General features: G+C 41.7%; 1 protein-coding gene across 3 annotated transcripts in view; it reads right to left on the reverse strand.

The window, feature by feature from the left end:
- Positions 1-1,450: 1,450 nt before the first annotated feature.
- Positions 1,451-22,971, reverse strand: part of Lrrc8c (leucine rich repeat containing 8 VRAC subunit C) — an 87,306-nt gene continuing 65,785 nt past the window's right edge. For all 3 annotated transcript variants that reach the window (XM_023720257.1, XM_004635743.3, XM_023720258.1), the window contains one exon: positions 1,451-3,891. In XM_023720257.1, the coding sequence (XP_023576025.1) occupies positions 1,618-3,891 (2,274 nt within the window). In that variant the 3' untranslated portion in view covers positions 1,451-1,617. The remainder of the gene's footprint in view (positions 3,892-22,971) is intronic.

A 22,971-nucleotide genomic window follows, 5' to 3' on the forward strand; every position in this document is an offset into this window, starting at 1 on the left:
TCTACCCCTGAGCTGCATTCGCAGCCCCAAGAAGCAATATTTTAAAACAGCATTTTAACCCCAAATCATCTCCTTACTTTCTCTTACTGTTACATTACAAAACTTCCTTAGGTCAGTGAAGTATTTAGCTCAAATACCATACTGTGTTGTGTTTTTAAATACAAAAGATAAATAAAAGCTCAGCTGATCAGGCAAAAATTATTGCTAGGTGACACCATTTAGCAGTTTTTGTTTTTGGTACTTTTTTTCTTTTTTTTTTTAAATGTATTTATTATAGGGTCTACAGGATCTCCCTACACAGATTGGACTTGTAGTGATCTTCCTGTTTTCAGCCTCTGGGACTATAGGAGCGCGCCACCACATCCAGCCTCAATCTCTGTCTCAGCACACCCTCTGGGGCCTGCACCAGCAGGTGGGGGCATCGAACCCTGGTCGCTGTGCCTGTCTAAGCAGCAGCTTTAGTCTGCTGTGCTACCTGGCTGGCCCATCTTTTTGGTATTTGAAGAAAGCAACAGAACCAATTTAGATGAGATAAACATTGTCAGAGAGCAGAGTTCCCAAGCATGCATCACTAGTATTCACAGCAAGAGAGGGCTTGTGGCAAACTGATAATGGGTAGGATTTGAGCAGATTTCTACCGTCATGGTGTACGGAGGAAGACACAGGGCCTGGAAATACCAGCTCTTTAACAGAGCGCTTCAGGAGTGACATTTTTCCATCTGATGCATCCACATATCAGGATATCAAAGATGATTCAATTACTCAAAAAACAGTCTTCTAATTCTATGCTTTTTAAATCTAATTACCTACTAGAAGACTAAAATAAATCTAATTTCTCTAAGGTTGCTCACCAGTACTACACAGCAGTATTGCGATGAAAGAAAACGAGCTTTTGTATTTAGTTTCTAAGTGACATTTAAAAAAATGTTGGTAAAAATGCAAATCTGTTAAATTCTAAATGACCGATTCTAGCGTGCCAACTGCCAAAGATCGCTTTCTTCACCCACCTGCAAACTTCTTGCCTAAGGGTAAGTATAACTGCTTGATGTATGAAATTGTGCAATTTAGGGTACTGGAGAAAGGTGGAAAATAATAAAATAATACTCTGTGACAATGCACTTCTGTGAACTTACGTGCTACAGAAAAATTTTCTGTAGAGCAAAGGACTTGGCCAAAGAAGGCAACTGATATTAAAATAATTAGCACAGATTCCTTGGTGCACACATGATGAAAACAAAAAGACCACGTAGAGGTGTAAACAGGCTAAAAATGACCTTGGCAGAAACAGCTCCATCCATTTACGATATGCCAAATGCATGCAGCTTATAATTCCCCCCTCTTTCACAACAATGAGCTGGAAGAAGAAAACCAAAACATAGAACCCTCTGTTTCCGTAAGTAGAAAACCATCACAGATCCATTAGGTTCCAAGACAAAAAAACTTTAAAATATTAATATTGAAAAATACAATTAAATTTTTATTAAAAATACATACTCCTCACTCAATCTGTGTGTACATTTCATGTGAAAAAGAAAAAAAAAAAAAGAAAGGCATTAAGACTACCTAATTCTTTATACTGTATTTGGTAAAAGCGTGTTTCAGTCACACTTAAGTAAGTCATTCTGCTTTCATTTGCTCCCGGACGTCTGAGGGCAAAGTTTCAAAGAGAGTGTCTTCTACAACTAAACCAGCTCGCTTCAGAGCCCGGCAGTCACCCAGTTCAGGAGGGAGGATTTCAAAGTGATTCCCTTTGACATCCAAGTAGGAAAGAAAGAGTAAATTTCCAATTTTCGGTGAGAGTACTGATAGACTGTTTTTCCCAATCTTCAGAGTCTTAAGTTTCTTGCAGAAGTACAGTTCATCGGGAAGGCTTTCCACCTTGTTACAAGTGATGGAAAAATACTGTAAACTTTGTAGAACTCCCACTTCCGGTGGGATGAATCGGATATCATTGTAGGATAAGTCCAGGTATCGGATTTTGTTGCATAGGAAGAGGTGGGAAGGCAGCACCTCTATTTTATTGTGACTAAAGGACAGCCGCTCCAGACTGGTAAGCTTCTTTATGTGCTCGGGGATGTAGGTGATGCTGTTATGCCACAGTTTCAGCACCGTCAGCTTGCGCAAGTGCTGGAAGCTCACGATCTCCTCTATGGACTTCAGGTTGTTTTCCTTCAGGTCCAGCTCCTGGAGGCTGAGCAGGCTGAACACAGCGTGGGGAATGCGCTCCAGGTCGCAGTGCACCAGCTCCAGCTCTGTCAGGTTGGTCATCTTCTTCAAGTTGTTGATCATCACGAGCTTGGTGCCGTCGTTGTGTATGCACATCTTCTGGAGGTGGCTGGCGACGTCCACCACCGCCTGCGGGATTTTGGAAACGTTGCTTTTGATAGAGAGAATTTTAAGGCTTTTGAGATCCCGCAGAGACTCAAGGGTGACATTTTTTGAAATATCATGACTTAGAGAGCCAACAAGGTAGAGCTCTTCCAGGTTCCGCAGGCCATACATCCAGGGGGGCAGCTCCCTCATGTCATCAAACTTGACACTCAGGACTTTGAGGTTCTCCTTCAGGAAAGAGAGCGCTGCGCTGTGGATTTTGACAGAGCACTGGTGCAGGGAGAGCTCCTGGAGATTGTCCAGCTGAGCAATGGTGGCCGGGATCATCACGTTCTTAATGATTTCAAGTTTTAGAGATTGCAACTCTGTGATTTCAAAGACAGTGTCTGGAAGGCCTGACAGCATGATAAGAGGCAATTCCAGCCGGTTATGGGCGTTTGTCTGCAGCTTCTGCCTCAGCTTATCGGGAGTCCACTCGTTGTTTAAGTTTAGCTGCTTTAATTTGTTTTCACTGACTTCAGACAGGAACACTGCAAATCTCTTGGAATAAAGAGGGTCATACTGATCGATCATATGAAGCATAAAAGCAAAGTCATTTTTCACATCTGGAATATCATCAATTCCTGTCTCCTGCCGGACATACTCAAAAGAATATTCCCTCAGAGAGCGGTAGAACAGCCAATATAAGGTGTAAAGGCACGTCAGGCCGTAGATACTTACAAAGCACAAGTAGCAAAAGGAGAGCTTTGAAAACAAGTGTGCCATGGTATGATTACAAGAGAAGTTTTTATATCCAGTCATGTCCTGAATGTCAACATTACAATCCACCGTGAACTGGACCTTGGAAACCAGAGCACTGTTATATGCAATGATGATGAGGAATTTGATAACCTTGAGAACAGTCTGGCGAACATACATAGCATATAGTATGTCACCTTCTTCTACATGCAGCCTGAACTTCTTCACCTTCTCAAATAAGGCCTTTGCTTGCTCCCCTTCCTTTTTATCCAAAGCTCCTGCTGTAGATTTGTCAACCACAAACTTCTCAGGAATTGACTTCAGAGACTGAGAGTTGACCAGGCTGCCTTCTGGACCAGACTGGGTGGTGTTGGACCTGTTCATATTGTTCTTCCTGTTGTCTTTTTCTTCTGAATCCTCCCCAGACACTTCAGATAAAGCCCGTGTGGTCCAGGGAGAGTCAAAACACTTTCCCAGGATGGAGATGAAATGTTCTATTTTGGAGCTGGATCCAGGGAATTTGAACCAAAAGTTACTGCAGAGCATGAAGACCAGAGTGTGGATGAGCACAAGGTAGGGGAAATACTTGGCATACCAGTGGAGGGCTCGCTCGTAGCACATCTGGTTTATGAAGCTGTACTGCTGAAGATCCAGGTCCGTCTTCAGTCCTTTCATTTCCACCGTGGCAGGACTGAGAGGGGATGGTCTGGGTGGAGGCAGCGGGGTGGCGCTGGCCACTGCTTGAGAGACATTTGAAACGGATGAGTGGTTCTGAGCAGGCTGCACTCTTTTTGGAAGGCAGATTATCTTGTCTTGCATGACCTGAAACACAGAATTAATATTTTCAAATTATATTACTCAAAGCTTTCATAATGTCATTAGTGTAAGGAAAGCAGCAATAACATCCAATAAATGTCCATTTCCTCTGCCTGGAAAACATAATGCTCAGTTCCAGCACCAAGATTTTATTCTTAGCTCATATGTTAAAAAAAATGAAATGTCTGACTTTGTTCATCATGTCTAAGTAATGACAAAGAACAGCAGCTTTGTCAGGATATAACACAAGTCAAAACAAAGTGACATTCTAGAGAACATTCACTTGCTTAAGTTTGCATTTCTTTTCTCATTGGAGATAGACAGAATCAATCATTAGTCTAGAAAGTACCTCCCCAATCAGATTCAATTCGGATTTGCTTTCAAAAGTCCTACTGTTTTTTTTTTTTTTTTTTTTTTTTTTTTTTTTTTAAACAGGTGCAGTAAAAGGATTGGAAAGAAGCAATATGGATAAATTCCTATTATTTCTCCTTTTCTTTCTATATATACCATGGACTCTGCATAGATTAATATGAATAGCTTTAATATAAAGGACATTTTGCTAAGATTTCATAAAAATAATTTCTTCAGAGAATAACATAGAAGTGTTCAACAGTAAAACAATGGTGTCTAAATTTTCTGGCTTTTTGTATAATCTGGAGAACATCTGTTTGCCAATGTTTACTGTGTTAAAAAGAATGTCACGCTGTAAGAGTTAAGTGATTTCATCAGATTGCAATTTGGGAAAGGGGGAACATACCATTTTTGAAGCTGAGGTAGGGTAAGGCAGAATATGCCTTGTGTCAACTTTGGGAATTATCGTCAGAAGCAATAGTAAGGGGAACAATTTGAACAATAAGCAAATGGGTCAAAGTGAGAAGAACAACCAACGAGTATACAGCAATGGCACGTGGAACAAATCATCCAGAGAAAGTCTGCCGTACTGTACCACCAAGAGTCGAATGGCTGGAACTCCAGTGCTCGGTGATTCTGCAGGGTGAAATGTTTAGTAATGTTCCCTCATCAAAGCTCTTTACTTTGATCACAGAAGCAGAAAGAAACAGAACGCACTGCAAAGTAGACTTCTATGGCATGGTACACGACCACAAGCTGGTGCCAAAGGAATTATAGCTCATGAGACAAAAGCACAGTGCTGAGAACAGAGCGAACCACCCAGCACTTGGTGAAGTATCCAGTATACCGGGGACCACAAGTATACATTTTTTGAGAATGTGACTGAACCCAGAATGGCTGAGAGTCCTTGCAGCTCAGGGTTCTACTGTCTCCGTGTGAAGGATACCTTTTCTGGGGATGAGGACGATGATGACAGCGATGAACACAGCACATTTCTGCTCCATATGCAACTGTCCTACTCTCCTAATGCCATGGCTATTAGTTCTCCTTTTTTAAATCTTTCTTTATTTGGTACAGGGTCTCCCTGTGCAGCTTGGACATGTAGTGAGCCTCCTGTTTCAGCCTCACCAGCGCTGGGATTACAGGTGTGTGCCACCATGCATGCTTCTGGTGGCCAGCACAGTGCTCCGGGGTTCTGAGGCCAGTACAGCATGCGGTACTGGGGATCAAACTTGGTCCTTGTGCTTGCTGGGCAGACGCTTCGACAGCTGAGCAATCACCCTGGCCCCTATCAGGTCTTTTAACTGTCACCTTAGTCTGCTGAGGCCTTCTCCTTACTCGTATTATTCTCTGTAGAGAAAGACAGTGAGATGCCTAATGCTAGCCAGCAGAGCATGGCCATGTGGACATTCTTATTTTATTTAATGAAATTTCTAGGATTAAAACCAAGGATCCAAATTTGACTTTATCCTAAACAATAAATTATTTTATGCAAATCTTTCATATTTTAAGAACGAAACTTACTTCTTCCCATCTCCTCTGTGCATGATAAGAAATGAAGATGGAAGAAGAGTGAGGCTTTGCTACTGAGTTTATGCCAGTCTGTCCTGGAACTACTGACAATTTAAATCAAAAGAAGGCAGGGAAGAATAATACATATGGCTCCATTTCCAAGCTCAATAGCTGCAGAGATGTCAGAATGGAACTGCATTTTTATGGCCAGTGCCAGAGAAAAAAGGTTGAGCACACCCACCTAGCATATGTGTATTTATATTTAAAGTCATACACCAATCAATATGTCAAATATTGGAAAAGCTTAAGCTTCTTTCTCATTAAGTTTAAAACATATATAAATGAAAATTTTTACTTTGGTCTAACATTTCAATGAAGCATACTATTTATTCCTTGGAGGTCAAACACCCTATTTGGAAATCTCTGCAAGAGTAGGAAAATACCTTGGTATATGTCAGAATATCTCTAATTTATCTTGAGATCTAAGAGAAACAGTTACGAAATTTAGGGACCTGATGCTTTCTCATTCTTGGTCTCAGGTCCTTCAGGAATCTGTGAAGTAGGAAGAGATGGAGGTCAGAGACCATCAGGGAAAAGGAATATACTTCCCTGAGCACACTGTCCTACCGTGATGCTCTTGAGCTAGTATGTTATATGACACTGTTAATAATGTGCTAAAAACACAGAAGAATCAGTGTAAAGCAGGATTAGTCAGGAGAAGGGCCCACATGATAGCTCAGCGGACTAAGCACCTGCTTAGGCAAGTGCAGGGACAAGGGTTCGATCCCTGGCACCACATGCCCCACTGGCCCCACCCCCAGGCCCACTGAACCAGCAGCAGAGACTAGGCATAGTAGTGCATGCCTATAATCCCAGTGCTGGGGAGGCTGAAAACAGGAGGATCACTACCAGTCTAAGCTGTGTGAGACCCTGCACCAAATACATAAAATAGTAACAATAATTAGTAATATAAAAGATTAGTCAGGAAGCAAAAAGGCAGGCACCTTCTAAAGGATCAAAGTCCCTGCCAAGTGATGAGGGGAACTGTCCCCATCCCTCCCACAGGCATGGTTCTAGTGGGGGATTCTGCAGGTCTTCTTGGACGTGGCACAGGCTTTCAGGGTATTCCCTGAACCATAGTGCCAGGCTGAGGGGCAAGTGTAGGCTAAACTCCAGTCTATGCTCCCCTTGCTTAGGTGCACCTGGTACTGTGTCTGCACAGTGAGGTGTTTTTAGTGTTTTGGACAAGGGTAGCCAATTTGTCGGGGAGGTAGGTCACACTGCTTCCATTCTACAGAAAAAGAACTTGACCAAGGTTCAGGAGACTTGGGGGGATGTGCACAAATCCACACAGCTAGAAATGGCACGACAGAAGTTAAAGCCGCCTTCTGCACTGCGTTCGTCCACCTCTCCGCTCAGTCACCTCCTCTTGCTAAGTTCCAGGCCTGATGGCTTTGCAGAGAGCTGCCCAACGTAGGACAGCAACATGGAGGCACTGGTAGAAGTTTTCTGATTTTATTTTTTCTTTCAGACTTTATGCTTGCTCAAATCCCAGGAAGAGAAAAGCTATCTTCCCAAAGACTAGTGAGTAGGAAAAGTGTCTCTGAAAATAATAGCAGCCTATGAAACATGAAAGTTTTTTTCTTCGTCTTTTCTGCTCTTTGCAGAAGTTTGTGTAGTTAAACCTATACCAACCTCCTTTTCTTTTATCCACTGATGTAAAAATTAGGATGCAAAACAAACCTATACAAAGTTGCATAACACATTTCAAGAGAACTATAGGGTTTGGGTTGCTGATGCAGGACTAAGGGAGAGTTTTTGGGAGAGGGCAAGAAGAAAATCCCCAGCTACATCCAGTTCTGTGTAACCCTGCTTGAGGCTTAGAGCCTTTCCAGGGTCACAAGGTGCAAAAGTTCTACCTTCCGAGCTCAGGCTGCTTTTGGAGGAAAAAGCTCGAGTACAGAGCTACATACATAGTATGTGTAGAATGAAAGAGGGCAGGGAAAGGACAGCTGTTTACGTGTGTGTGTGTGTGTGTGTGTGTGTGTGTGTGTGTGTGTGTATGTATGTATTAAAAAGCAAAAATTAATAAGCAGACCTGACCCAAATTACATCAAGGTGAGAATTTTTTTCTTTTTTTTTTGGCAGAACTGGGGATTGAACTCAGACCCTTGAGCTTGCCAGGCAAGTGCTTATTCTCCTGAGCTATCTCCCTGGCCCCAGGTGAGAAATGTTAATATCCTAAAGGCTGATATCAAAATTCTTCTTAGGAGTCAGGCATGGTGGTGGTATGTGCTTGTAATCCCAGCACTTGGGAGCCTGTGAGTTCAAGGCCAGTTGGGCTACACAGCAAGATCCTGTCTCAAAAAGCCAAAAGAGAAAAAAAATCTGAAATCATGCATGCTAAGAAAATAAGTGTGGGAATGAAGACAGGGATACAGAAGAAAGTGCATCAACAGTGGGGATCAGATAAAGCCCAGGCACAGAGAGATGCCTAGACCAGCCCTTCTCCATTGGGGGGCGCAGGCGAGGAGGAGGAGGACGAGAGCCAGCAGAGCCAAGGAGACAGGAAGTGGGGGCCAGTATGGGCCCGCTAAGTAACACAGGGCTGGGGTATGCGCTCACCTGTCGGTTTTATTTGATTACTTTCTTTAAGAATTAAAAGAAATTACTGGTGACTTGCAGTACGTGATGATTACGTTCATCACGGGGAACTGGCACACGCACACCACACATCTGTTTTCTTTCAGCCCCTTTCCCTCTCTTTGCTCTTCGCTCCATCTCCTGCTCACCTTCCCTTTGTAAAACACCATTCTCCCTATCTCCTATCCGCTCTTATTTCACTTTTCATTTATATTTTGAGGTTCCCATATAAGAGAAATCATGCAATATTTTTATCTGAGGTGCAATTACCTTCCAACCTCTTCCAAATCTTTAGTAGAATCTGTTACATGCCCACACACGCACCACCCCTCTTAAGAATATTGTATAAATCATGGCAAACTGCATGCTTGAATCAAAACCGTAAAGAAAGGAAAAGTCTTCTCAGGATGGCTCGAAAATCTATTAGCTAAATTATTTCCATGGAAGCAGAAACTGGGACCCCAAGAACTGACCCTTCCAGGAGTGGGCCAAAAGTTTGAGAGGGTACTGGACTAGGGTTTGACTTGATATTCTCCAGATCTTTAGGAGCAGCTGACATCTAGTTTACAAAAGTATACAAAAGGCCTCACATTTCATATTCTTGGAGGAAAACAGCGTACATGTAAAACTGATTGATGACTGTGATGACAATACCTACACAGTATTTCTGGAAAAGATAACCAAGGATCGGATGAAATGTACTTAACTAAAATTTGGAGTCATGAATACCGCTCAGTAAATACTATATTCAAAACAAAATACTGATTCCAGAGCAAAATGGAGCCACCCAAGCTGAATGCGGCACAATCCAATTGAAACTTGAAGGAAGCTGATCTCAAACAGATCAGTTTCTCTAGTCTATGGGAGTCAGCGTAATAGGAACGGTCTCTCTGCTCTAACATGGAGTAACCTCTGACCAGTCAGCCTTTCCTCCGTTGTTGCAAGCTTATGAAAAAGAAAAGAAAAAGCACCTAGAGGATCTTGCCTCAAATTTAAGATCAATTAAATGGACTGAGTTCCTTGTTTTGTTTTCTACAGGTTGGGATTTTTCTTTTTCTTTCTTTTTTTTTTTTTTTCTTTCTTTTTTTTTTTTTTGCAGTACTGGGGATTGAATTTAGGACCCTGTACTTGCCAGGCAAGCGCTTATTCTACTGAGCTATATCCCCGGACCAAAAGTCTGTTTTTTTTTTTGTGGAACTGGGGATTGAACTCAGATTCTTGTGCTTGCCAGGGAAGTGCTTATTCTACTGAGCTATGTCCAGGGCACCCTTAGGTTGGGATTTTTCAAGAGAAATGCAACGTAAAAATTCAAACCTCCTTTGAAAAGGAAATACCACAGGGTCGGTCAGCCAGATAGCTCAGTGGACTGAAGCGCCTGCTTAGGCAGACCAGGGGCTGGGGTTTGATCTCTGGCATGCTGTGCTGGCCCCACACGCGGCGGGGGGGGGGGGGGGGGAGGTTGAGACAGCATTTGAGACTGGGCGTGGTGGCGCACGCCTGTAATCCCAGCGCTTGGGAGGCTGACAACAGAAGGATTACTAGGAGTTCTAGCTGTGTAGTGAGACCCTGTACCAAATACATTAAAAAAAGAAGGAAACACCTTCTCTCATCTGCCCAAATACTACACAAATCTAGGAAGATATAAAACATATCTAACTGTATCTGTGAAATTTATACCATCAAAAGGCACATTTTATAGAGCAGTATGTAAACAGTTCCATCATATACTGAAATGCTTTTAATAATCAACACAAAACCAGGGCCGTTTGACTATAATTTTCACTTTTTAAAATCATTCATAAATATTAATGTTGGTTCTACCTTTAATTGCACAATATATGTCTGGCAGTGGCTGAGTCTCCGCCCTTTTTTCTGATAAACACAATTATGGGAGCCCGTTGCTTGGACGGAGCTCTGGCACCAAGCCACAACAGACCAGCCCAAAGCAACATGGAGTCACTCATGCTAAATGCTGCACAATCAAACCAAGACTTGAAGGAAGCCCATTTCCAGCACATCAGTTTCTCTAGTCTTTGGGCATCAGCCTAAGAAAGTCCCCAGTGCGGCAGCCTGAAATGACCTTTGATTAGTCAGCTTTTTCCTCTACTGTTTCCACTTCACAAACCCCAGAGTGTTGCTACTGTCCAGTGGCACCTTTTGTTTTATTCTGTAGAACAGAGGCTGCCCCAATTCATGAGCCCCAAATAGAAGCCAATTAGGTCTATAATTAAATTTGTTGGAGTTGAGTCTTTTGACAGAAATGTCTTGGTTACTTTGCTCTCGTTGCTGAGACAAAATAGCTGGCACTCAGTTAAAGGAGGAAATGTTTATTTAGCTCAGTCTGTGGAGGGTTCAGTCCACAATCAGCTGGCTCTAAGGCAAGGTGGGCAATGGCAGGGGGGCAAGCATTCATGGCGGCAGAACACAGGAGGCGGGGATGAACCTCCTTCAGTCCCTAACGGTGTATGCAGGCTATCCACCTGGGATAGGGCAGCCCAAGCACTCACAACCTTAATCCCAGCAACGGACCATGAATCAATCACGAACTCAAGATTCGGCCACCTCTAAAAAGCTTGCCCTATGGGGCTGGGGAGATGGCTCAGTGGAATAAGCTCTTTCCTGGCGAGCGCAAGGGCCTGAGTTCAATCCCCAGTTCTGAAAAAAAAAAAAAAAAAAGAGTTTGGGGACTGAAATGTCAAAAAGCTTGTCCCCCGTGACTGCCCAAGGCTTTAGGAAGACATCTAGACACAACCAGTAACAGAATCATAACACACTGCGAGGACAGAAAGGTAGAATCTGCCTATTTAGGCCACTGCCAGAGATGCATCACAGTGACAAGCGGAATCCACTGGTGACAACCAGTGAAGGTCCACATTCACATGAATCAAATGCTGTAGGGCTGTCTAAACACGAGTGAAAAACAAAACCACTTAGCTTCGGGGAAACCACTTGAAATAATAAAGATAGAGCAACATAAACAAGGCTTGGTTTATCTAGCACATGCCAGAGCTATAAATGACACCTCCCGGCTAAGACAGGTCACATGAGTGCTGGGGAGATCTGCAGGTACTTCACAGAGCGGCCAGGCCATCGGGTTGGAGTCTCTACTACTGTCAGTTGGTTATGTTAGGGACACAAGGACAGGAAGCTCTTCAAGGTCAAACAAGGAGAAAGACATGTAAATCAGAAATGAGTATGAGAAGGGCCCAAATTTGTGCTTGCTTTTCACAAAGAACTTTATAGTCAATCGATCTACATCTAGGAAAAAAAAGGTTCTATTTTTATAGTGATTACACTGCTATAGATTAGTTGAAGAGATGACATTTTTAGAGTGTCTAATTTAATTTTATCTTTCAGGTATGTTTTATGGTTTTCTTCACAGAGAGTTTGTATATTCGTTAAGTTACACCCAAGTACTTATTTATTTTTGCTACCAAAATTCTGTCTCTTCTTTCAAAAAGTTCACATAGGAGATAGGGTCCTTCCTACACCCACGCTAGTGCTCAATGAATCTGGTAAGTCTGGGGATCTTATTCCAGGTCTGTATCTATGCACTTACATACAGATGACGCGTAAACAAATGGGGTTTTACTGTTATGTTATTCCTGCAGTGCTGGAGTTTCCACTTGCATAGGATGTCTTGGAGATTTTAATACAGTGGCACTTGGGAATCTGCTTCTTTCTGGGAGCCATAAAACTACATACTGCAGCTGCAGTACAATTTCCTGAAGACATTCCCAGGAGGAGGTGCATGTAGATGGAGGTAATTTTGATATATATATATAAAAAAAGTGCCAGTCACAAAAGACTGTCTCTTGTCTGATTTTACAAGGCATTCTGGAAAAAAACAGGTAAGGACATGGAATAGATCGAAGGTTAGGGTGCGCCTGCAGGCTCACTGTGGAGGTCAAGACTGGACCAGGAATCCTTAACGTGATGAGAGGCCCGTTTTCCTGTGAGTGGTGCTGGGATTAAGACTCAAAGACAGCCCTATTTAGATAAAGGGTGGATTCCTGAGGATGGGAAGGTTAAACGCTGTCCAATATTAACGCCACTCCACATCTTTTCCTGGCACTTTTATCTATTATACTTGAGTCTCTAGTTTTAATCTTTGTGATTTTTAAAAAAGATATCTGCCATACAGATTTTTAAAAATCCAAACTAACCACCTCTTTATCACAAGTAAACTTTTTTAAAATAAGTTTTACAATAATATTTATTTTTTTAAAGTCAATATGTGCATTACAGGAAACAAAAACACAAAACTCAAAGAACAAAGTCATTCGCAGTCATAAGCAGCTTAGCTGGGTGTGTTCGTCCGCTGTGTACACACGACATGCTATTACAAGTACACTTATTCCATTACATGATTTTCTGTTCATTCATATTTGGATATGTAGACTTATTTCTAGTTTTTATTTATACTTTTTTCCCTTTACTTTTGTCTTCTGTTGCATTGGCAACTTTTTCCACATCTCTTACCTCTCACCCCTCCCATTCCCCTCATCTAATAAGGAAGCATAGATTGTAGTTCTACTTTTTGAGAGGTTGCCTGTCCTGTCTTTTCAAGAGTTACACCACTAATTGCTATTATTTCACTGAAAAGAAAAAATTATACCTATATTGTTCGATCAATTTTTATGCTTCTAGCTTATAATATGAGCAACTACTTTGATAACAATATGCAATCTACTAACCATTGTTACTCTCCTACAATCTTTTGAGATTTTATACCATTGTTTTCATTGTTTATTTTTCTTTTCTTTAAAATAAAGTTAAAAGAAGGAGGACGAGGAGGAGAAAGTGTTAATCTACAGAACTGCGCCATTTTGCTGTCCCCAGTTTGTTTCAGCTTTTTCTGAAATGTAATCTTTTTTACAATCTGAGAAGGATTTTTATTTATTTATTTTTTTCTGGCTCAGGCTGCCTTAAGGGTGCATATGCTCAGGCAGGTGGAGGTGGGGCTCCAAGCCCGGTATCTCGCTCCTGACTGCATTTGCATGAGCAGGCACTTAACAACTAAGCTAACTAGCAGGCCCCCATTTTTTCTTTTATTAAATCTGTAGTTGTGATTATATATTACATATTAAACCAGCTGCCCACTAGTTCTCTTGGATTCTACACTTTCTCCATGTTTATTTTCTCTTTAAGTATTTCTATCTTTTCATTACTCGTAATAAAGGTCTGTGTGGCAGACAGTCTGAGTGGCGGGTCATCTTCCCCGTCTCTATTGTGCATACACTTATGGCTCCCTGCACGCAGTCCCAGCTCCCAGGGGGCCTTCGGGTTCTACGTCCCTCTGAGCGCTGATGCTGCACTTGGGGTCCGCACCTCCGGGGTCCAGGCCGGCAGACCGTGGGCAGGCTCCGCCAGCTCCTGCTTGGGAAGCGCCCCGACGGCCAGGGCCTCCGAAGCACAGCTCCAGGCTCCGGTTAGTCACTGTGCTCCTCAGCGTCCTTCTGGGCACTGGCTTCCAAGTGACCAGGCTGTAGCCTCTTATCTCGCGCGGGGCATTTATGGCTCCCTTTCCTGGCAGGAGCTGGGCTTCTGGCTGTTACCACTCGCTTCTGGATGACAGCCCAGCAATTGATTCAGCCCACTTGCACACCACAGAAAGGCTTATCTGGCGATCAGGTCCCTGTACGTATTTTTGTTACCTCTTTCTATATTTTATCTCTCATGACTGTATGTGAACAGAAGAGTGCTTTGAAGTGTTACACTTTACTAGTTTTTCTACCAGATCATATGTATTTTAATATAAATTTTGTCAGGACAAATTAAAATCATGCCAAAATACAAAATTAAAAATATGCTTGGGCAGTGCTGAACAAGGAAAACGTACACTGCCATATTATTTTCTCCGGCAAATGCTAAATTTCTTCACACACTTTCTCCCAGCAGTGTCTGAGAAGATAGTTTTCTGCCTCTGCAACCATAAAGTCCATGTTCTTTGTCTATGAACTATTACCTCCAAATATTCTTCGATTTGGACTTTTGAGCCATAGTCTGTCTATATCATCGTAGAAAAAGCCTGGTGAGATAAAAATCAGTGGTAGCATTTATTCTAGCGTGTTGTCTTGTGAGCCAAAATATTCTTCTGACAGTGGCTCACTTTTTTAAAAGACAATGCTTTATTAGTATGGTTATTTTTATCCAAAAAGATGGAGTTTGGATAAAAGACAGGCAGACCAAGATAAAGGTGATTTCTACTGCCCCTTCAACCATAGCTTTTAATACAGCTGCTACCTAAGAGTTCTACCCGGAAACTGATTTTCCAGAATGCCCTCAAATCTGACAGACAAAGCGAAAAATTATTATCTCTGCTAACCTAAGAATGAAGTAAGAAACATAATCCAAGGACATATTCCTGGGAGTTCTTCAGAGAACAAGCTATACTCTGCCAAATACATCTTACCGAGTATCTACTATATGCTAGTCAAGAGGGATAACCAGTGTCTGAGGTTCTAAAAGCACTTTCAGTCTTGTCAGGGAGACGTGGTCAGCCATAGGAAAAGCCACCAAAACACAAAGGCGGCAGCGTGTCCACTATGTGGAGTGAGAACAATAGGAACGAGAGCTCGGAGTAATCCAGGAAGGTTCCATCCGGGTCTTTACAGTCCTGCATGCGAGCATGTTGCTGGAGGTCAGAAAAGTCACGATCTTGTGGGCTTCGGAGACAGGAGCAAAAGATTGCATTCGAGGAGAGAGGAAAGAAAAAGCCTGAAAAGAGGGATTATTATAGTTTTCTTTGTAAATCCACATCTTCTGGCTAAAGAGTTGGAAGTAAAAGGGGAGGGGAATAACTGTCATGTCACCAAGTTATAGGTTGATATATAAAGTGAAGTACTTTCTCCCCGAAACAAGATGCTAGAGGTCATCATTTATGTTTCAAGACTAATTACTGAAAATGCTTTAAGTAAAACACAAAACAAAAAAAAACCTTGGATGCAAAAGGAACAGAAAAGGCAGGGCAGCTGACTCTAGAGGAGCGAATATCCAAATGCTTTCGGGCTTAGTAAACGTCTTATTCATTGGCCTTGCTCTTCTCCGCGTGCAATGCTACACACTTAAGGGCAGGCACCACTGCAGCACAAAAATAGGCATTCGTGAGAACCACATGTGCTGTGTCACCATCCCCAGGACAAACACGGCTCCTGTCCCCAGGGAGAGGAAAAGCAAATCTCCAAGTGCACAGCATCATTTCCTGCTCGCTGTGCACACAGTCTTCCTTCTTCCTATTCTTTCCTCTTTTCCTTCCTTTTAAAAAATATTTTTATTAGTACACACTGCATTGCTATAGATAATAATCATATTCATCACAGGGAATTTGTACCAGACATAATCAGCCTCAATTCTTTGCCCATTCCCCTCCCCTCCTTTCAGCGCACCTGACTCAGCCATTTACAAAAGCTTTGTTTCCATTTCCCCCCTCTATACTGTTTTCAGATTCCTTCCTTTCCCCATCTTCTCTTGCTCCCTTTCCCACGTGGATGTTTCCCTACTTCCCAACATCTATCCTCTGTTATGTACCTTATTTACCCTTTGGGCTTCTCACCATGAGAAACAACACAATATTTAAACTAGTGTGTCTGATTTATTTTACTTACTACGGTCTCAAGGTGTATCAATTTACCTAAGTGCGACTCAAGCTTATCCTTCTTTATGGCAGAATGGTACTCCATTCTATGCACGAACCATGTTTTCTTTATCCAGTCATGTGTTAATGGGCATATGGGCTGTCTCAAAGATTTGGCTATTATAAATAGTGGTGTTCCAAGCATAGGCATATAGCTATCACTGTGGTATGATGCTTTTAACTCTTTAGGGAAGATGCCCAGAAAGGGCACCACCAGGTCAAATGGAACCACCAGAGGAACCTCCACACTGACTGCCACAGTGGTTGTACCAATAGTGGAGGAGGGCTCCTTTTTCCCACAGCCCCACCAGCATTTGTTATTGATTGACTTAATAACAGCCATTCTTTCTGCGGTGAAATGGAATCTTAGCATTATGTAATTTGCAGTTCTCAATTGACCAGTTATACTGAACATTATTTCGTGTAGTTATTTGCTTTTTGTACTTTGCATCAAGAAGTGTTTATTCATTTCAAACACCCAGTTTTTGGATTGAGCCTTTAAATTTGGGTGGGGAGGAGTTGATGCTTTTGAGTTCTTTGTATACTTGTCCTTTGTCTGAGGAATATCTAGCAAAATTTTTCCCATTCTGTGGTTTGCCTCTTCACTCAGGTGGTGGTTTACTTTGCTATATAAAAGCTTTTTTATTTGATGTGACCCCAGTTGTTCTTTGTAATATTTCCTGTGTGACTGGGGTTTTGTTCATAAAATCTGCCTAATTTCATCTTATAAAATCAGAAATGTCTTTGAGAGTTTTACCTTTTCTATCTTCCAGCAGATTAAGAATTTCTGTCTTAGTGTTTAGATCTTTGATCCACTTCAATTTTAGTTTAGCGCATGGTGAGAGCTATGAGTCTAGGTTCTGTTTTTGGCATGTGAAAACCCAGTTTTCTCAGAACTAGTTATTAAAGCGGCTCTCTTTCTTCTAGAGGCCATCTTTCTCCTAAGTGCGCTTGGAGTCGTTTCTGCATCTTTTATTTTGCTCCACTGATCCTTGGGACTTTTTGTTTGCCAGTACCACGAAGTTCTTACCATGGTAGCTTTATAGTATAATTTCAGACTGGGAATTGTGATGCCCCTTGCCTTGTCCTGGCTGCCCAGAAATCTCTTCTGCTTCCATATGAATTTTAGGGTTGTTCCATTTAGTTCTGTGAGTTATGCTACTGAGTTATGTTATTTTCATTGGGATTGCATTAAATTTGCATAAATTTTTGAAACTATGAGAATTTTCACAATATTGATCTTGCCTATCCAATACCAGAGGATGTCTATTTTGTTTTCAGAGTACTATATTTTTCATTGTAAAGATCTTGTATTTTCTTCACTAGATTTGTTTCCTAAGAATTTTATTTTTCTTGCTGCTATTGTGAAAGGTGTTATTTCCCTAATTTCTCTCAGTGGATTTGTCACTAGTGTCCAGGAATGCTGTTCATTTTTGTGTTGACTGTGCATCCTGCTACACTACCAAATTTGGTTATTAATTCTAAGAGTCTTTTGGTGGAGTTTCGGGAGGTCTTCTATGTCCTTCTTTTGTTTCTGGAGTCTTTTTGTTAAGAGAAGTTTTAGATTCATAACAAAATTGAGAAGAAAATACACAAATTTGTCATGTACCTCCTCAGTCCTTACAATTATGAATTTTCTCAGTTGAATTATATAAAGTAGTATATTTTCTATAGTTTCATTGATACATAATTAAAATCCAGCCCTTAAAAATTTTGCTTTTCATGTGGGAGTTCAAGTTATAGATCCTCTTAGCTTTTATTATAAAATAGGATGACACATAAAAATTTGTAAATCAATGAAAATAGTAAAAGTACAAAGTATCCAAAAACAAGGCAAAACAAAACAAAACAAGAGATAAAAGATGGAGGTGCGCAAGCAACAGGATTGACCTGAAAATCAGGTCAACAATGGCAGATGCTCATGTGGATTCCATCAGATCCTGTGACCCACATCCACAGGCCACTCAGCTGTCCCACTCTGGATTCTGGGGCAGATACTGTTAGCTCAGGGTGGGGGAGCTCACACCTACCTGCTCCTGCACAGGGGAACTTGGCGGTCTTTACAGCGCAGCAGCCAGAGCCACAGCGCCGGTGGAAGCCCCTGCTTATCGTGTTCACGACGGGACCTCGATTCACGGCTGGCTGCCGGGAAGCTCTGATGTGAACATGTTACATGCGTGTCCCATGAAAGCGATTAGATCTACTTGTCCCACCAGTGGGACAAGCCACCTGAGGAAATGAGAAATTCACACGTGCACCACCAGCGACGGTTTAAGCTAATGGAAACATGTTAAATGGGGAGGGAGCTCTCAGGTGGGCATCACACCTCAAAACAGATGCAAGTGTCCACCTAAACAACCACCATGTTGCACCGAAGAACCACAGCGGTGGACTAACTAGGCCTGCAATAGGAAGACGCATGTGAACTCTGACTGCAGCCACTATTAACATATTCACTGTGACTTTGAGATTGAACAAAAGGAAGGTTTTAAAGAGAAACTATGTCAGAAATACTGAAACAATAACTTCTGGACACAGTGATTAGTAACAAAGGAGATGTTAGTTCAAAGTTGTTGCTGATGCGTTCTTTTGTAAAGTTGCCAAGACCTTGGGCAAGGTACGATTCTGGCAGTCAGCCCTTATGTGTTGAGTTGTATGTCACCAGAGAAGGCCTGTGCCTGGGGAAGATTAAACGTCACCACCTGATAGAAATGCCCAGCTCATTACTATACAGGGTAAGTAAGAGTCTAAGGAGCACTCAGCTCCCAAAAGGCAGGCACCGTGTCTTGTTTTCATATCCTGGCATGAAGCAGGAAGACAATAATACCAGGTGAGTGAACACGGCCTCCCGCCAGAGCACAAGCCTCAATACTGACCAGAACACGCTTTCGGGTGCAGTGAAAATGTGGAAGTGCTGGCTTCTAGACACTTTCTTTTGAGGTGAAACTCATTTCATACCAAATGATGTTAGCTTACTAGTCCCTAACGCCAGAGCTCACTCCTGTTGAGATATAAAGAGACTGCCAGATGTGGGGGCACTGTTTACTTCTATGAAAAGGAAACAATCACATCTACATCAGCATTGTGTTTACATCCTCCCACCTTGCTCAGAGGTACAAGTCCCCTGTCACTGGGAATGTTGAGGGCAAAAATCACAATATCGTTTATTGTTTTTCTTTTTCCTTTTCTTTCTTTTCTTTTCTTTTTTTGCAGAACAGGGGATTGAACTCAGGCCCTTGCACTTGCCAGGGAAGTGCTTATTCTACTGAGCCATCTCCCTGGCCCCTCCTTTTCTTTTCTTCTTTTCTCTTTCTTTCTTTATTTCTTGCTTGCTTGCTAGAAAGTGCTTTGCAATAAGGAATTAGAGGAAAATATTGTCTTTGAAGTGAGAGAATAGGGCCAGGGAGATAGCTCAGTGGACTAAGTGCCTGTTTAAGCAAGCACAGAGGCAGGGGTTCCATCTCCGGCACCACACGCTGCACCAGCCTCACCCACAGGCTTGCTGAGTTGGCAACCAAGACAGGGCATGGTGGCACAAACCTGCAAACCCAGTACTGGGGATGCTGAAAACAGGAGGATCAGTATGAGGCTGAGTAGTGTAGTAAGTCTTTGTACCAAGTAAATTGAGAGAGAGAAAGAGAGAGAGACAGACAGACAGAGAATAGCTAACATCTGACAGTATCTTCTCATTCTGCTTTATTTTCCCTTAAGCCAACTGGACCACTAAACTACCTAATTTGTAGAAGATTAACATTGCATGGAAAGACATCCGTTTCAAAGTAGAAATCCTATGGGAATGGGAAAATTCAATGGATGTAAAAATGACGGATAAATATTAGGGCTATACATTTCAATTCATATCAAAGATTGTCTTGTTTCATTTGTGTAAAGAATTTGAAGTACTTATCTGTAACTATGCTTTTAAGATAATACAGGGAAAAGTTCTTTTGAAGCCAGACCCAGGGGCTGAAATCTTAGTTCTACTCTCCTGACTTAAAGACACACTACAGTTTATGGACAAATTGTGAGCAGGAGGAGAAAAGAAATTGGGAGTATTTACAGGGAAATGTTAGGTTCCCGCGATTATCCACAGTACGTGACTAGCACACATATAAAGAATTCTAAATATGAAAAGCATATAAACAAAAATTGTGCCTAAAAGAATAATAAGGATGACAATTTTGGGAAGTTACTGTAATAGTTCAAGAACAATAAGCTATTGCATTCATCAAGTGACTGTGTCAAGTGTGGGATGTGGCGCCTTCTATGTAAAGGAAGAGGGCAGCTGTCCATCACTAACTCCACAGAAGGTGGCAGTTAGGGCAGGAGCCAGGGCACTGCTAGGCGCTTGTTTATGGGGCAAACTCAAGAGTCTTGCTTGTTTCTTCTTACTTTCTCCTATGACAAACAGGGCTTGTAAACTGTTAGGGAAAACAACTGAACCTTGTTGTCACAGGGTGAGGACCTGAGTTGGACTCTTGAAGCTGTACCTTAGGATCAATTTATTTGGATGTGCTCTTTACATCTTCAGTTGAGATTGATTGATTTCCAAGGCTTGGGTTCTTATCCAAGGCCTCATGCATGCTAAGCAAGCACTCAACCTCTGAGCTGCAGCCCAGCTCTCATCTCAGGTTTTAAGAACCAATATACTTTGGGGAGATAGGTGCCCAAATGGATGTAAAAATGATGGATAAATATTAGGGCTATACATTTCAATTCAAATGGATCTGTTTGTAGTTTCATAGCAAAAATTTCATGAAGCAGGACCCTTCTCTCTCCAAATAGTCTCAAGAAAAAACGAAACATTAATGTTTTAAGAATAGTATGAAAGAGATCTCTATCGAGATGTGGTGGCACAAACTTGTAATGTCAATAACACTTGAGAGGCTGAGGCAGGTGGAGTGCTGTGAGTTGAAGGAGTTGAAGGTCAGGCTGAGCTACACAGTAACACTGTCTCAAAAGGGGGAGGGAGGGAGAGAGGGAGTGAGATCTACTTTGACCTTTCATTAATATACTGGGCTCAATATAGCTGTCCCCATACTGCCAGTGCTCCTAACACGAGATGAAAAGAGTCCCTGTACCTTTACCTTAGAAATGGAAAACACTATTAATTCTATACTTTGCCTCAGAGATCTCCTGAGTTCTTGTATCTTATAACTCTCTTTTCCAGTATAATTTCTATATTCCTATAAACACACCTCTGTAGAATATTAAGAATCTTAATCTTCCCAGGAAAAACTGTTCTTTTTCCTTTGCACTTATTGTACTTTTAGAATGTATACCCACTGCAGCAATCATGAGTTTTAGAAGGCTCTAGATAAAGTGCTGCAGGGGCTGGGGAGATGGCTTAGTAGAATAAGCACTTGCCTGGCAAGCGCCAGGGCCTGGGTTCAATCCCTGGTTCTGCCAAAAAATAAAATAAAATAAATAAATAAATAAATAAATAAATAAAATGCTGCATTGCAACAATTTAAACATTTTCAAGATCAAGACCAAGGTTTCTATCATCAGAACCTAGCTGAGTGTCTACAGCATAAACTGATACAATGAATGAGCAAGTGTATTATTTTGCTTCTGAAACTGTTCCCTAAGACCTTTAGCACAAATATGAAACCTTAAATTATTCTGTATTCCCCATAATACCTAATGCAGTGCTGAGAAAAGTCAATAAATATATGCACTAAGGCCAGCCTCGGCTACAATGCAATACTGTCTTAGAAAACCAAGCCAACCCACCAACCAACCAACAAACAAGCAATATGGATCTGTTTGTAGTTTCATAGCAACAATTTCATGAAGCAGGACCCTCCTCTCTCCAAATAGTCTCAAGAAAAAACGAAACATTAATGTTTTAAGAATAGTATGAAAGAGATCTCTATCGAGATGTGGTGGCACAAACTTGTAATGTCAATAACACTTGAGAGGCTGAGGCAGGTGGAGTGCTGTGAGTTGAAGGAGTTGAAGGTCAGGCTGAGCTACACAGTAACACTGTCTCAAAAGGGGGAGGGAGGGAGAGAGGAGCGAGATCTACTTTGACCTTTCACTAAATCACTTATAAATTCTCTTCTAATTCTGATAATCTGTCTTTTAAAAGAAATTTTACTAGTGCAGTGCTATAACATTCATGGATAAGAATCATCCAGTATTATAAAAATGCCACTGTTATTCAAGAACCACAAAAGTATAAGTGGTTTTTAAAACATTCCTTGAAACACCAACATATACTGAAGAGTTAATAAGTATAATCAAGGCTTTAAAATACATTTTATAATTCTTGTTTTTTCCATTTATGTATTTGGTACAGGGTCTCGCTTGCAGCTTGGACTCGAAGTGATCCTCCTGTTAGCCTCCCTAGTGCTGGGATTACAGGTGTGCGCTACCACGCCCGTACTTGACTGCTGGCTCAGCATGCCCGGGAGTGGGGGCAATGTGGCACGCGGGACTAAGGATTGAACCCTGGTCCCTGCGCTTGCCAAAGCAGGTGCTTATTCTGCTGAGCTACCTTGCTGGGCCTCAAAATTCACTTTAAAATGGTTTAGAATGAAAAAAACTATTTTCCCAGAAAAGAACATAAAGATTGTATGACTCTTAGTGTAGCTCATACAATTTATTCCATGGGCATAAGGTCAAGTGTTGATCCCATTACAGAATTAATTTCCACTAATGAGAAGCTATACTTTGGGAAGCTGGAGATGAAAACTTCTCCATGTAACATCAGTATGCATGGGCAGTCGTCTGGATTAGAAAAAAAGATCTGGTTTTCGCTAGGACAGCCAAAATTTTATTATAAAATAACCACACTGGGACAAAACAACAACAAAAAAAGTGTCTCAGTTCTATAAAGCCCAATCCACTGATAGCCACTAAAATAAATGTTACTTGATACAAGGAGGGGGCTTGACTTCTACAGTTTCTTAAACTTCTTTGCTATTAGCAATATGTTT

Source organism: Octodon degus, unplaced genomic scaffold (genome assembly GCF_000260255.1).
Source record: "Octodon degus isolate 3935 unplaced genomic scaffold, OctDeg1.0 scaffold00074, whole genome shotgun sequence".
NCBI classification, from domain to species: Eukaryota; Metazoa; Chordata; class Mammalia; order Rodentia; family Octodontidae; genus Octodon; species Octodon degus.